Source organism: Acanthopagrus latus, chromosome 14 (genome assembly GCF_904848185.1).
Source record: "Acanthopagrus latus isolate v.2019 chromosome 14, fAcaLat1.1, whole genome shotgun sequence".
NCBI lineage: Eukaryota > Metazoa > Chordata > Actinopteri > Spariformes > Sparidae > Acanthopagrus > Acanthopagrus latus.
This window is the reverse complement of record NC_051052.1, coordinates 8,340,485-8,353,898: the sequence shown is the minus strand read 5'-3', so window position 1 is coordinate 8,353,898 and position 13,414 is coordinate 8,340,485. Positions and strand designations below refer to the sequence as shown.

Sequence of the window (13,414 nt, the reverse complement as noted above, 5' to 3'; positions counted from 1 at the left end):
TTATTTAATTCAAAGAAATCACTTACAACCACTTTGATTTTTGAGGGTTTTCAACTAAAATTCCAGCATAATGTACCTTTAACATCCTGGAATCAAAGAATGGTGACTTTTAATGATTCATTCATTATCATACTAGTTAGTGCCGTGTTTAATAGTTGACGTTTAATTGATTATTCAACGCAGCTCAATTCTATAGCCAACTCATTGGTCCATTAAGCTTACATGGTTTTCCTCCATATAACATTATGGTGCGTAGAATAAACAAAAAACAATAACACTGATTTACGACACATTTGAAAACGCAATGAACTGTTTGGATCTGAATGTGAAGGCACATTCAATAATGTTGTGTGAAGAAAACTGATTCATCAATAAGTCAATACATGAATGAGCTGACATGACACATTTGATAGTTGCAGCTCCTGAAACTGGGAGAATTGACCGCTTTCCCTTGTTCTACATCACACCATCATTGACCGTCGGTCGGACAAAACGAGAGACGCTCGATGAGCTGTCGCCGCCACTCACAGGCTTTTTTTGCGCTGTTTTCTGGTGGATGACAGACCAGTGGATTCACGGCCTGACCGAGAAAATAATAGGAGGATCACTAAATGTGTCAGACAAATGGTTCGCTGCAGCCCTGAAATATACGAACCTCTGAACATAAAAGGACGAAAATGGAAAACTGAACCTATTTTTTCACAAAATCCCAAATTATTCAACAGCCATCAGATTGAATAAGACTTCCATTGCTGCCACTGAAGAGACGAGCGCCAGGAGAGTCAGCGAAAAGACAGAAGAAGATAAGACATGATGATCAAAATTGAGCGCAAGAATTCAAGTCAAATAAAGAGAACATAAGAAATGAGAACAGTAGCAGACTGCTGACCGGGACATCGAAGGACACGAGAACAAAGCAGAGGAGGAGAGGGTGAGATAAATATAAAAAAAAAAAGAAAAGGACAAAACAGAAAGACAAGCGTTGAAGAGGGAAGGTCGGAGAAAATGGAGACGGACAAGAAGAAAAGACAAAACTAAACGAGGAAGCAGTGAAATCTTCTGAGCCGCAGCTTTCAGTTGATTCATCAGCCCCGAAAAGACCACCAGCTACGACTAAAGCCTGGAAAAAAATGGGAAGAGAGGATGGAAGGGAGGAGGAAAGCGATAAGGCTCTGGGGCTTCGGTTTAATATATATACGCATGCGTCATGTCATTTCATTTGGCTGCTGTCATTTCTTTCCACAGAGTTCAAACACTCAAAGAAAAGAGAGAGAGCCTCAGCGCTGCGCAAACAGCACTTTCTCTTTCAAACTACGGGGACCAAACAATTGGGAGCGTGGGGCGAAGAGATTATAAAGGAGAAGAAATCAAAGAATCGCTACTGCAATTGTATTGCAGGTGTTGCCGGTGTAGGGGGTCGAGGTCCTGGAGGTGGTGCTGGGGGTGGCTGTGGTGGTGGTGGTGGGGGGCACTGAAAGACTGCTGACTGAAATAAACATCCAAGCAGCATTGATTGGACACAAGCGGGAGATCAATCGACATGGCCGAAGGCACCATAAAAGAAGAGAAAGACCCCCATATCCAGAAGCTCTCCCTCATATAAGCCACCCCCACACCGCCGCCACTGCCCTCCCCCATTGATTAACCTGCTGTGATTACAAAGCAAACTCAATCTGGTGTCCACTGTGAGGCGAGGGTAAAAAAAGATGACGATGGAAGCAGAGGCGAAAAACTGGTAGAAGATTATATTCATTGTTAGCTCGGCGGCTAATGAAATAGTCCCCCCACACACACACACACACACACACACACACACACACTTCCTTCGTTTTAATGGGCTTCTTATCGTGGCTATAGGTGACTCTTTTTGTGTGTGTTTCCACGTGTAGCAGACTGGAGCACAGCCTGCCAGCTGGATTCCTCCCTTCGCACGTGAGTCAGAAGCAGCTTCGGAGGAGACGGAGGCGTGGGAAGGGAGGCTAGAGGGGAGAGGGAAGGTGTGAGGGTGCCAGGGACGAGGAGGGAGAAACGAAAAGACACCCTCGGCCAGGGAAGTCGCCCCCCCAGACGAAAAAGGGGTGTGTGTGTGTGTGTGTGTGTGTGTGTGTGTGTGTGTGTGTGTGTGTGTGCATACATTTCCCTAATAAGGTTATCCTGGGGCGACAGCCTGGAATAAGACTCGCTGTTTGCCCAACTAAAGCAGGCTCATTCACATCAACAGAGTCTGGTTCCAAACGGCCTCCTGAAACCGGAGACAATATGACAGACACATGACTGTCTGACCTCGGTAAGTCAGTCTGACAGCAACACAGCCCTCAGGATGCGTGTGTGTGTGTGTGTGTGTGTGTGTGTGTGTGTGTGTGAGGGAGAGATAGAATTAAAAGGAGTCACAGGAGGCTTAATTAGGCCTGTGGGACACTTGAGTTCCGCCTCCCATCCAAGGAAAGTGTTCCCACCTCCACCACCAGACATCTCTTATCCAGAGCCCTCTCTGCTGCACAAGGGTCTGCAGGAAGAGGCAGATTAAAGGTGGGAAGGTGGGCCTTCCTGTTTTGGGGTTTTTTGTTTTGTTTTGTTTTGTCTTGTTTTTTTAAGCACAGTGTTTTCCAATAATCCTTAAGAATGCGAGGGGAGGTGGTGGTGGGGGGTGACACAAGTAGTGAGATCAATACGCCAGGAGCGACTGCCAATACCAGTTGCATAACATCGCTGTCAAAGCATTCTGTGCCCTGTGCCTCCAAACCAATTCCACCCCCCCCCCCCTTCTCCAACGCGTCCGAAAAACGCCGCCGACGGGGGAGAAAAAAAGAAAAAAAAAAACAGACTTACCGCAGTAGAGGAGCAGCAGCGCTGTCAGCAGCAGCACAGCCCAGAAAGTTGACGACATCCTCGGCCAGCGAGTGGCATCTTTGCGTCTTGACAACCTCGCCATTGAACACAAAACAGAAGCACTTCCTCTCTCTCTCTTTTTTTTTCTTTTTTTTTTTTTTCTTTTAAGGAGGGGAAGAGGGTGACGAATAAAGAGAGGGAGAGGGGGAAAAAAAGCCAAATATCTCACAATCCAGCTCGGTCTCTGACAGCGCTCGTATCTCCGCGTGTAATCCCACAAAAAGGCATGTCAGGATGGAGCAAGTGACGGCGGGGGGGAGGAAAGAAAGAAAGACAGAAAGCGAGTGCTCCTCAGGTTTCAGTCGGATTGCCGGTGCGCAAAAGACAGAGAGAGAGAGACAGAAAAAAAAAAAAAAAAAAAGGTCACATCTTCCTTTTGGAATCCCGGGTTGGTGAAATAATACAGTGTATTTACATATAAATATATTTATGTATCTTCAGGAACACAAGTTGGCAGACGTCCTTATTTTTTTAGTTGTCCCAAAGTGCGTCCACCTCAATTCCCCGTCCTGTTAATGCTCCAAGTGTTCAGCCGCGTATACCGCAGCGTCGTAAAGAGAGCCTCCGTTCACCTGTGGTAGCTTCCCCCTCGATCCTCTCCAGCCCCGACGGCATAGCCCGCAGACCGGCGAGCAAGAAAATAAAATAAAATTTAAAAAATAACACAAACGTTGGGGGTTGTCCTGTAAAATCCGTTGGAGTGGACTCCCGGGTGGGTGAAGGAGGATATCTGGTCGCCAAAAAAAAAAAAAAAAAAAAAAAAAGGAAGGAAGGAAGGAAAAGAAAAAGTCCTCTCTAAGCTCTCCGTTTGGGCACGAAGTAGGTGGGGATCACTGCATGCTCGCAGGAGGTGCGGAGGAAAAAGAAGAAGAAGAAGAAGGCAGGATGGAGACTGGAGAGGAAAAGTGCGCACCGTGCGACTCCAAGTGATTTTTGTCCAAAGTGAAACATTCGGATAATCGATATTGCGTCAGCAGCGTGCCACTTGAGGTCGCGGTTCTCAGTGAATTCGGCACGGCGCGCCGCTGACACACCGAATCAATGGTTTTTACATGATGGAGATCAGCGTGAGGCGAGACGCGCAGTGTTCAGTATTGATCTGATATTGCGCATGATGTGTGTTTGTTTGATTCCTAACATCGGTCGATGGCGGCTGAGCGTCACACAGACGCACAGTTCATTCACACATGTACAGAATCAGTGTTAATCCTGATTATTATTATTAGTAGTAGTAGTAGTATTCTGCGGTATTTTTCTTTCGTACCAGGCGTTTGTCCCATTTTTCTTTTTTTTCCTCATAAATCCATAAACACTGTGTGTACGTCACTGAATAGTTTAAACTATTGTGAAGAGCACTAAAATCAATGTCCAGTGCGCTTCCTTGCCATTTTATGCCCAGTCATGTTGGTGAAAATGTTTATTTCCAATAAAACAAAAAACAAACAAACAAAAAAAACCAATATGGCTTTTTCTGAAGCTAGTGTCACATTAAAACGTGTCACATTAACGTGTCACATTAAAGGTGCACTGTGCAGTTTTCACGACTGAATAAATAAACAAACTGACCTTAAAGGACAACACTTTTTCATGCTGTTTGACGTTGTTTATATGTGGCGGACCCTGCCACCTCTCTAGATTCAAACCTTGTTTTACATTGAGAACAGCTTGTTTATTCAGTGATGGACAAGGTGAATATTTCAGAGTTTGCGTTATAACCTTGTTAATATTGTAAATATTACTAACCCAAAACTACGTAGTGCCCCTTTAAAACTAAACCGCAGCACAGTTTTTAACTTTTTTGCGTACAGGTATACATGCATAAAGATAACTCTAACGGTTATAACATTCGTATTGCACTGTACTTTTTTTTTTCTTTTTTTTACACCCCTCTAAGTAAACTCCCACCTTGTGCTGCTCCTCTTTTCATTGTTCGTTCCCTTTTTGCTGCTGTGCCAAATTGAATATCTCCTACAGGGGATCAATGAAGGAACATCTTATCTTGTCTCATCTCATCTTATAATCAACATTTCTATATCAACAAATTGTTAACTAACATGCTGGAGACGAACCCACAGAGAATTATCACCCGAGAAATTTAAGCTCCTCTCGGCTTTAAGGCGAGTTTCAGCTCATTAATTACCTGTCCGGTCTGCTTTGGTCACCCTCCTTCGCTCTCATTGCATCGATTTTGATCACAGCGGGCATCTGTTTTAAGTGAAAAGCCTTTGAAAAAAAAATGTCTTAAAATCTAACTGTACATGACCTGCTCAGCATCAAAGAGCACAGACACAGTTAGCAATTAGTTGCTAACATGGTGGAGGGTGTATCAGTGAAAAAGAGCAAAATATTTCCTCCGGGGAGCCCAGAAACAGCTGAAAGACTATTGAATAATGAATATATACTTAGACTCACCACAGGGCCAGAAACACTGAAACCTCTGTATGCATACATACTCAACATATCAGCTCACATCTGTGTTGTGTTCAACAGTTAAAAAGTGCAGGTTTCAGTAACAAATACGCATGAAGTTGAATTGAAAATAAATAGAAAAAAATAAGATAGTTACAAAAAACAACGAAGTGAATGGAAAGTGATTGTTCAGGTAGCACTTGAGTTAAGCAAGTAAGTAACAAGTAATTACTTAGTAAGTAATATTTACTTAGCTGTGAACAAACAAGTAAATGGTGTATAATCAATTAATTAAGCAAGTGTAAATGTTTATACACATCAGTTATGGCATTATAATGGCATTCCAAATAATGTTTATTGATGAACGTCATTGTGTTTATTAACCGTTTACAAAGTGTTATAAACATCGGTTGCAGATTTATCATGAACAACTGCTTAATAAATGGTTTATGAAGCATTTGAATTGTTTTCCTTTACGTTTATGTGATGTTTAATTAACTATACATGTGCATCATTAAACCAGTGAGGGTTACTATAAAGGGTTGCCTGATGTATTTACATTGTGTGACTCCAGTGAGGGATCTGAGTGCTCTTTCCTTCCGTGCTGCATGAACATAATGAGCCTCGGTGACTAACAGCCCAGTGGACACTGAAGTGAGAGATGTAGTTTCAGCACCACTGACAGCCCTTGTGAACAGCACCACTGAGAGTTAACACCAGGGACAGCTCCAGACTCGGCTCAGGACCGTCATTAACACGCTGGAGTTTTGGTACCACGGACAGCGCCAGCGCCTGGACTCCAGCACCACGGACAGCGCCACTGAACGCTAGTAACCGCGGACAGCTCCAGGGACTCGGCTCAGCCCCGGGTTTTGGTACCACGGACAGCGCCGCTGAGAGCTCCGCACTCTGGCTGCTCCTGTCAGGCTGGAGCTGGCTCTGTCTGCTGGCAGCGAGGCTCTGGAGGCCTGTGTGCATTCACCTCAGCACACCCCGCCATGCATATGAAGCACAAAGTCTGTGCCCACACTATCTTGTGCTCCTCAGGGAACAAATAGGCATGAGTAAGTCCGAGCCAGAGATTCTGCTTCTCTCGCTCTCTCTCTGTCAGCCGGTCTGTCCCTTCCAACAAGTTCCTTTATGGAGATTCCAAGTTATCCCTGCTTAGCCCTGCTGTACCGTAGTAATGTGCACTAGACTGGCGCTCTTGTAAACCAGACTGTAAACCACACTGGGTCTAATAAAATGGTTAATTGCTGTGTGTGTCCCTATCAGTCCTCGTAAACCCCTAAATCTGTTTTTAATTGCTCTATTCTGTAACTTATGTTCGTAGCGATGTGAACAATGGACACTCCCCCCCCCAAAAAAAAAAACATCTGTCCCCCTCCCTCCCATTGCCATCTACCTCCCCCCCTCTTCATTGCCTTCTCTCTATTTCCAGTGCTGATCTTAAAAAGCAGCAGCCTCCACACAGACAGGCAATTAAAGCCCTGGTTGGAAATCACTGGCAGGTTGCCTCCTACGAGGAGTTGTGTCAATGTCTGTGGCACCAAATGTACAACAAGGCCGAAGCCTCTGCACAGACACACACACACACACACACACACACACACACACACACACACACACAGAGAGAGAGAGAGAGGCCCGTGTACACACACATTAGTTCACATTCTTTCAATGCAAATTGTCCAATTAAGCGACATATTCACCATTTTCATCCGTCTTTATTTGTTCTTCTCTCGAACATTTCACACTCACAAAAGCAGCCATTTGCTTTCAGCTCAGATATAATTCCTGAGCCGTGGCCTACATATGTTATCCCCCCTCCTTCACTTTTACATAACATTTTCTGAAACTCCAAACAGAATACAGCGCACAAGATGTGAAAACACTGACTCGGATATTGCTATTTTGGAGGATGTAACCCCTCCCTTCAGAGCCTTCAAAGCTGAACAAAAAGACAGTGGCTGACTCACTTTTTTTGTGGCTGTGAACCATAATGAAATATAATTTTATTCCCTCTCAACATGAATCGACTTGGTGGCACCGGTTGCGCCGACTCTCTGTGTTCACTGGCGCTTAGTGTCCCGGGCTCTGGCCTCTGCTGGAGTTCAGATGGATTTGTCAAATATCTGAGTTTAGATTGTGTTTAGATTGTGTTTTAGGAATGCAGATGAGGACTTTCCATGTGAAACATCCACAAGCTGCTACCGACCGCAACAGCCGCGAGAAATCAGATAAACATATTCCTTTGGTAGAGAATGTGATCCTCCCGTCTGAGCAGCGAGCTCAGGACTTCTGTAGCAGAGACTAAAAAAAGACTGGTGCGTAGAGGAGGCAGCGAACAATACCTGTAACTAATGCAGCACAGACAGATACGCCAGCAGCGAGGGGAGCGCTGTTGTTTTTTTTTGTGTGTTTACTTGCTTCTTAATGATATTTTTTGAAGAGACAAAGGCAATATTCGAGCTCGAATTAAGCCAAACCTCCTTTTCACAAAAATGTGCACTCACGCCAAATGAAATCAACAGATGGCGTTTAATAAAGAAATTGGTGGGGGGAAAAAAAAAACGGAAGGACGCTCAGTATTTTCAGAAATTCCAAATTATTACAGCTGGATAATTAATGTTTTTCAATTTGTTTAGACAATGACCCAAAACAGTTCAGCATTAATAACAAAATATTAAAAAAAAAACACTACATATGTACGCCCGAGCTGCCAGATTATAGAAATTAGGGAGATTTATGTATAAGCGGTATCTCTTTAGAATCCAGATGGACGTAAGTGTACCAAAGTAAAAAAAAAAAAAAAAGAAAAGGAATTTAGGAACGCAGAGTTCAGTTCAGGACCTGGCAACCTGTCGGATGTTATCAAGCCCTGGGCTAAAACAATCACTGTGTCTGAATACGTGAGCAACTAGAATGGCACTCAGTGGAGCTCATACACTACAAAAGGTCAGCTCTTAAAAATAAGGGCAAAAGAGCAGTAAAATTGGGAAAATATTCCTTCATTTTATACCCACAGAAACATAAAATTTCACTTTTCATGACTTAATTTTAGTATAATCTTAGAACATATCTTAAAACCAGAACACGTCCAAACTTGGGATTTGAACCCACAACCAGGGGGGAGCCTTTTAGGATGGTTGGTAGAGCAAGCGTCCCATGTACAGGGAGTCCTTGTCCTCACTGCAGCAGTCCAGGGTTTGAGTCCGACCTGCAACCCTTTCCTGCATGTCACCCACCAATCCTGTCATCTCTGAGCTGTCCTAACAATAAAGCCATGAAAGACCAAAGAAATACATAGGAAAAAAGAAGACAGAGCAGATTTAAATCTAGATATAGTATTAGCTCACTGAAAATATAATGATGTTTAGTCTTGACATAGAGGAGTTTTAAAAAGTCTTCTAGCCTAAGAGTGGATTTTTCTTACAGTCCTTTGTAACGAGTTAAAAATAACTCCAATAAAAGCTAAAGTGCTTGTCAAGACAAGGTAAGTGACAATTCACTAGATATAAATGTCCATTTATACTTAAAATCGAGAGTAACAACATTTTTTAACTGAATATAAGACTATGTCACTTGGTGAGATCTTGAGTTTTTAGCGGTGTAGTTGCAGGTTCCTGTCCTTATTTTTGCCGTAGAGCAGCTGATAAGACTGCCTGCTATAAAAGCTTATTTTATACCACTAGAAGGATCCGCATCAAGTGTGTTCACTTATTTTCATCAAGATCTATGTATTGTATGTATTATTCCCTGAGAATGGGACAGAAATGTTAAAAACAGCTCTACTGCTCAATTCTAGAGGAAGGCCAGCAATCGTCCTAGACCCGTCCATTTTACTGGATCTGCTCCAAAAGCTAAGGAGTTCTATTCTGGGCTGAGGGCCACTCTCCATCCAAGTTTTATGAAGGTCTGCTATGTAGTTTTTGTATAACTCCGGTGACAAACCAACGGACTGACCAGCAAATGGATACAGATTAAAACAACCTTCTTTGTGGAAGTAATAAGAAGAAATCAGACCAGTAAGGTCTTTCTGTTCCAAGAGTTTGTCATAAAAAAAAAAAAAAATGTTTTTCTTCAATGACCTTCAATTTTTTTTCTAACCTTCCATCTTTGGTCACTTTTAAAGTTTTCGCTTTACTTTTTATTCCTGCACATAACTGCTTGCTAGTGGTTTGCACGCAATTTGTAATTGTGTTTTAAGAAGTGTGCAAAGGATGTGAAACCGGTGGGCCCATCGTCAAGGGTCGCCCCCTTAATGCTCCACTCACCTCCCAACTTCATTTTCAAATACAAAGGAAAAGAAGTTGGATTTGTTAACAATGAATTCACTGCAGTGCATGAAAAATGTATTTGGGTTTTCAATTAACGTTTTCATTGGGCGCTGTAAATCAATGCGTTGTGCATGTATGGTCCTGAGGAGATTCACAGACACACCAACATTGGGAAGGAGAGGTACTGAGGGGGCTCATTATTGCCATCTTTCCTGAAATATTTTGCATCGCGTGTCTCGTCTCGTCTGTAGACATGTTGGTCAGTTGTTGCAGGAAGGTTTGGACCAGATTTAGCTCCTTTATCATGGACAAAATATAGTTCAAATTGCAACTTTTAACCACGAGCAGCTGTTGAACACCTGTTGTCATGTACAGTATGACAGCAGTGTGGTCATTGTAGCTGTTTTCACACGTGATATTGGAAACATCCACTGAAACATACAGCACTGTCAAAATGTGACTGACAGATTTGCGAGGGCAAAGTCTTTTGCACAGAAGTGTAATCAAGTGCAGCTGTAAGGAGTTTTTAATTTGAACAAATTCAATTAACAAAGTGGAATTGCATTGAAAGGAAAATTTTATTTTGCATAAGGATCATGATGAAAAGGCCTTACACAAAATTTAATTAACTTCTTCTACTCCATCCAACAATATTTCCATAATTTTTCATTGTAATTTTTAATGATTAACAAATGCTTAAAAAAAAAAAAAAAAAGAAAAGAAAAATCCCTGCCCAGGGGAAATCAGATTCCCCGTTCAAGACGCTGCCAGTGGCTACGGGACTGTGAACATCAATCAGTCTCTCTTATTACATAGTGTTCAATAATGAATAAATAACAGTATCTTCCTGTAGTCTGGACTGGTTTGGCAACTTGTCCTGACTCAATAGCATGGCACACAACACCCAATGTAATACAGGAAAGTGTTGGTTTTATTTATTTCAACCGTTCATATTGGATTTCGAAGTTAAACTCAACAGATAGACCAAAGCACCTGAGCATGCAGAGATACCAAGTGATACAGACAAGACACAGGTCAATAGATCAAAAATGATAACAAGGTCCTGGCAGGCCTGGTTTTTAACTGTTTACACTTTGGGGCTCGAGGTCTTCATGCTAAACTAGCATTTCATGCTAGTTCATTCAGTTTTCATGCCTCCCCCGTTGACAAGCCTCCTGCAACAGCACTCTTACTGTTTATTGGCAGTAGTCAACACCATGTTTTATTGATTTCAAAAAAATAATTTCACAAGTCAGTCAAACGGACTTAAAGCAAAGGAGAGGAGCAGGGAAAAACAACTTGTGAGAGTTCTGTTACAATTGAGAAAGAAGGCATGGGACTGACTGACTGACCCTCAAGCTTCAATAGTAACAAGCTTGGATTTGATTTGGTCTTAGTGGTATGAGCCAGTACACAGCATTCTTGCAGTACATGATTTAATATTGGGAAGCAGCTCACACAACTTTGCATACTTTGTGCCCAACAAGCTGTATCCAAGAATCTGAAACTTTAGTGGCATACACTTGAATTCCTTTCATCGCAGGATTTCCAAGATGTTGCTTTAAAAAGCAAACTTTCCCACATGTCCCATCAACAGCAGGGAGATATAGCAGTCAGGATCTCCTATTCAGCACATCCTCATGCCTAAACGATTGGTCATGAAAACTACTTGGTTAGGTTTAGACACAAACTACTTAGTTAGGTTTAGGCAAGAACACTACTTGGTTAGGTTTAGACACTCAAACAGCTTAGTGAGGTTTAGGCACTAAACTGCTTGGTTAGGTTAAGGCAAACATTGTCGCTTAGCTTAAAATAACTAAGCTAAGTGGATAATTTACATATGAGCCATACATCTGCTTTAACTCTGGACATGAACAGTGTACTCTTGGGTAAAAGTCTTCTGCTCTCCTGACCTACCTATTCATCCCTGAACTCCTCCTTTGTGGACTTAGTAATAATAACTATGGGTACTAGAGGTCACTGCTTAACAAGAAATGTAAATATCCGTCGTGATAAGATGCTCTCTCAGTCTACCTATATGGTTGATGAAACGAGGTGATCTAAATAAATGGGCACAGGAGGCCTGTCTGTCTCTACGATGGCACCGCTTTGTTTTCTGACTTTGACATAGGAACCCATAAATAAAGATGTATTTTAAGTATCAGGACATATACTAAGCCAAGGCTGTGCTGCTGTAGATTTTTTCTCTTTTTTGTACAACGGTGACTTAGGCCCATATAACAATAACATATCACCTAGCTTGAGCCTGGCAGCAGCCATGTGTCGGTAATAGAAAACGTGGCGGGGAGCCTCTCCTTTTCGCAGCATTGCACTGAGCTTCTCAATGTAGAAGCATCTGAGACCTGACCTTTCTCTGTGCCTCTTCCCTTTGATCCATCCAGACACAAGCTACTTCCTCTTTATTGGGCCACCGAGGGGGGCTTTGAACTTAGCTTGCCGCTCGGTGATTTAAGTGAACAAAGTCTTCTTATTGGCGCCACAGCAGGCTCTCTCTCTTACTGTCGTGGATTAAGAGAAGGAGGAAGCTGAGCAGCTTTCTGAATATCTGCGAGACAGTCGTTCACCACCAAGAGGAGGGAAGAAAGAGATCGTAGAATTAATACTGGGGCTCGACAGCAAGTTAATCGCTGTTCTGATAGTACAGCATAATGGTAATATTGCTCATTTCGGCCCCTCAGCAAAGACGTTCTCTTCTCAGTTTGACTTTCAGTGAAAACAATATCAGCGTGACAGAAAAGCTTATCGACTACAGACAAAAAGGAAAATGTCAGGGTTGTTTCTGACAGCAGCATTGTTCGTTTGAATGGAGCAAGTGAATTTAAAAAGCAATTTCAAAACAAGTCAAGTAAGATTTTCTTCCCTCCAATAACTCATTTTCTCCCCCCCAACGTGACTGAGAGGCAACAGCCGTGGTACCAGCTTCTCTATCGGGCGCAGCAGTTCTTTGAGCTCAACGGTTTTTCCAACACATTGGGGGTAAAACTATCATTTGAACAAAAAGATGACGACACAGTATCAAAAGGTTCTTGGTGTTAGCATGCTGACATTTGCCAGTCAACACCGTCAAACCTCTGAATTGGGCCAAGGTGGTAAATTCATGATGTGGATGTTTTTTTGAACGCTGTTCTATGAAGGTTTTCTTAGATAAATCTTAGATAAATAAGGAATGTGTGTAGCAAATTTCCAGGCAATCCATTCAATCCTTGAGGAAACATTTATCTCAAAGCCAATTTCAGTCTCACTGTGGCGCGAGAGGAAATCTATACCATCACCGAATTTGGAGATGCATTTTAAAAGAACGTAAAAACAAAGTACTTTTGTGGAGCGCAGTGAAGAACCACTGATGTCCAACTCCTCAGTCTCTGGGACTCATATCACACTGTATGTCAGTGTTCTGTATATATTGTATACCTGAGAAAAACATATTTTATCACCCAATCAATGTCTGCGTTGAAAAGATAAGAAAAAAAAATAATTAAATCATTGATTTAACTCGCGTACAGTCCAGTACATCACATCAGCCTCCTCTGCTGATATACTACTTTTACACTGCATGTGTGAAAAATAAGCCAGTGACATAAATTGTGCAATTTATAACCGTGTTGCTGTGTGAGGCATGCTGATAATTCATGAGGCCAGAGCCATAATTAAACTTTTCAATCCAGTGCTCAATATCCTGCTTCAATCTGTGAAAAATAGAATGTTTATCGTTTTCGTCACGTAACGCACCCCTGCGTTAATGCCGCGGAATTGAAACATCATTTGTCCACTCTTCACTTCACCGCTAACATTTTCTGTCAGCTGCCCGTAACCAA

General features: G+C 42.4%; 1 protein-coding gene across 5 annotated transcripts in view; it reads right to left on the bottom strand.

Moving 5' to 3' along the window:
• The window catches only part of tafa5a (TAFA chemokine like family member 5a), a 266,925-nt gene that overhangs the window by 158,496 nt on the left and 95,015 nt on the right, over positions 1–13,414 (bottom strand). For 2 of the 5 annotated variants that reach the window (XM_037122495.1, XM_037122496.1), the window contains exon 1: positions 2,830–4,053. The exons of 2 other annotated variants lie outside the window; for them this stretch is intronic. In XM_037122495.1, coding sequence (XP_036978390.1) covers positions 2,830–2,932 — 103 coding nt within the window. In that variant the 5' untranslated portion in view covers positions 2,933–4,053. Of the gene's footprint in view, positions 1–2,829; positions 4,054–13,414 lie in introns of those variants that run through there. One more of the 5 variants, XR_005079071.1, reaches the window with a different exon arrangement.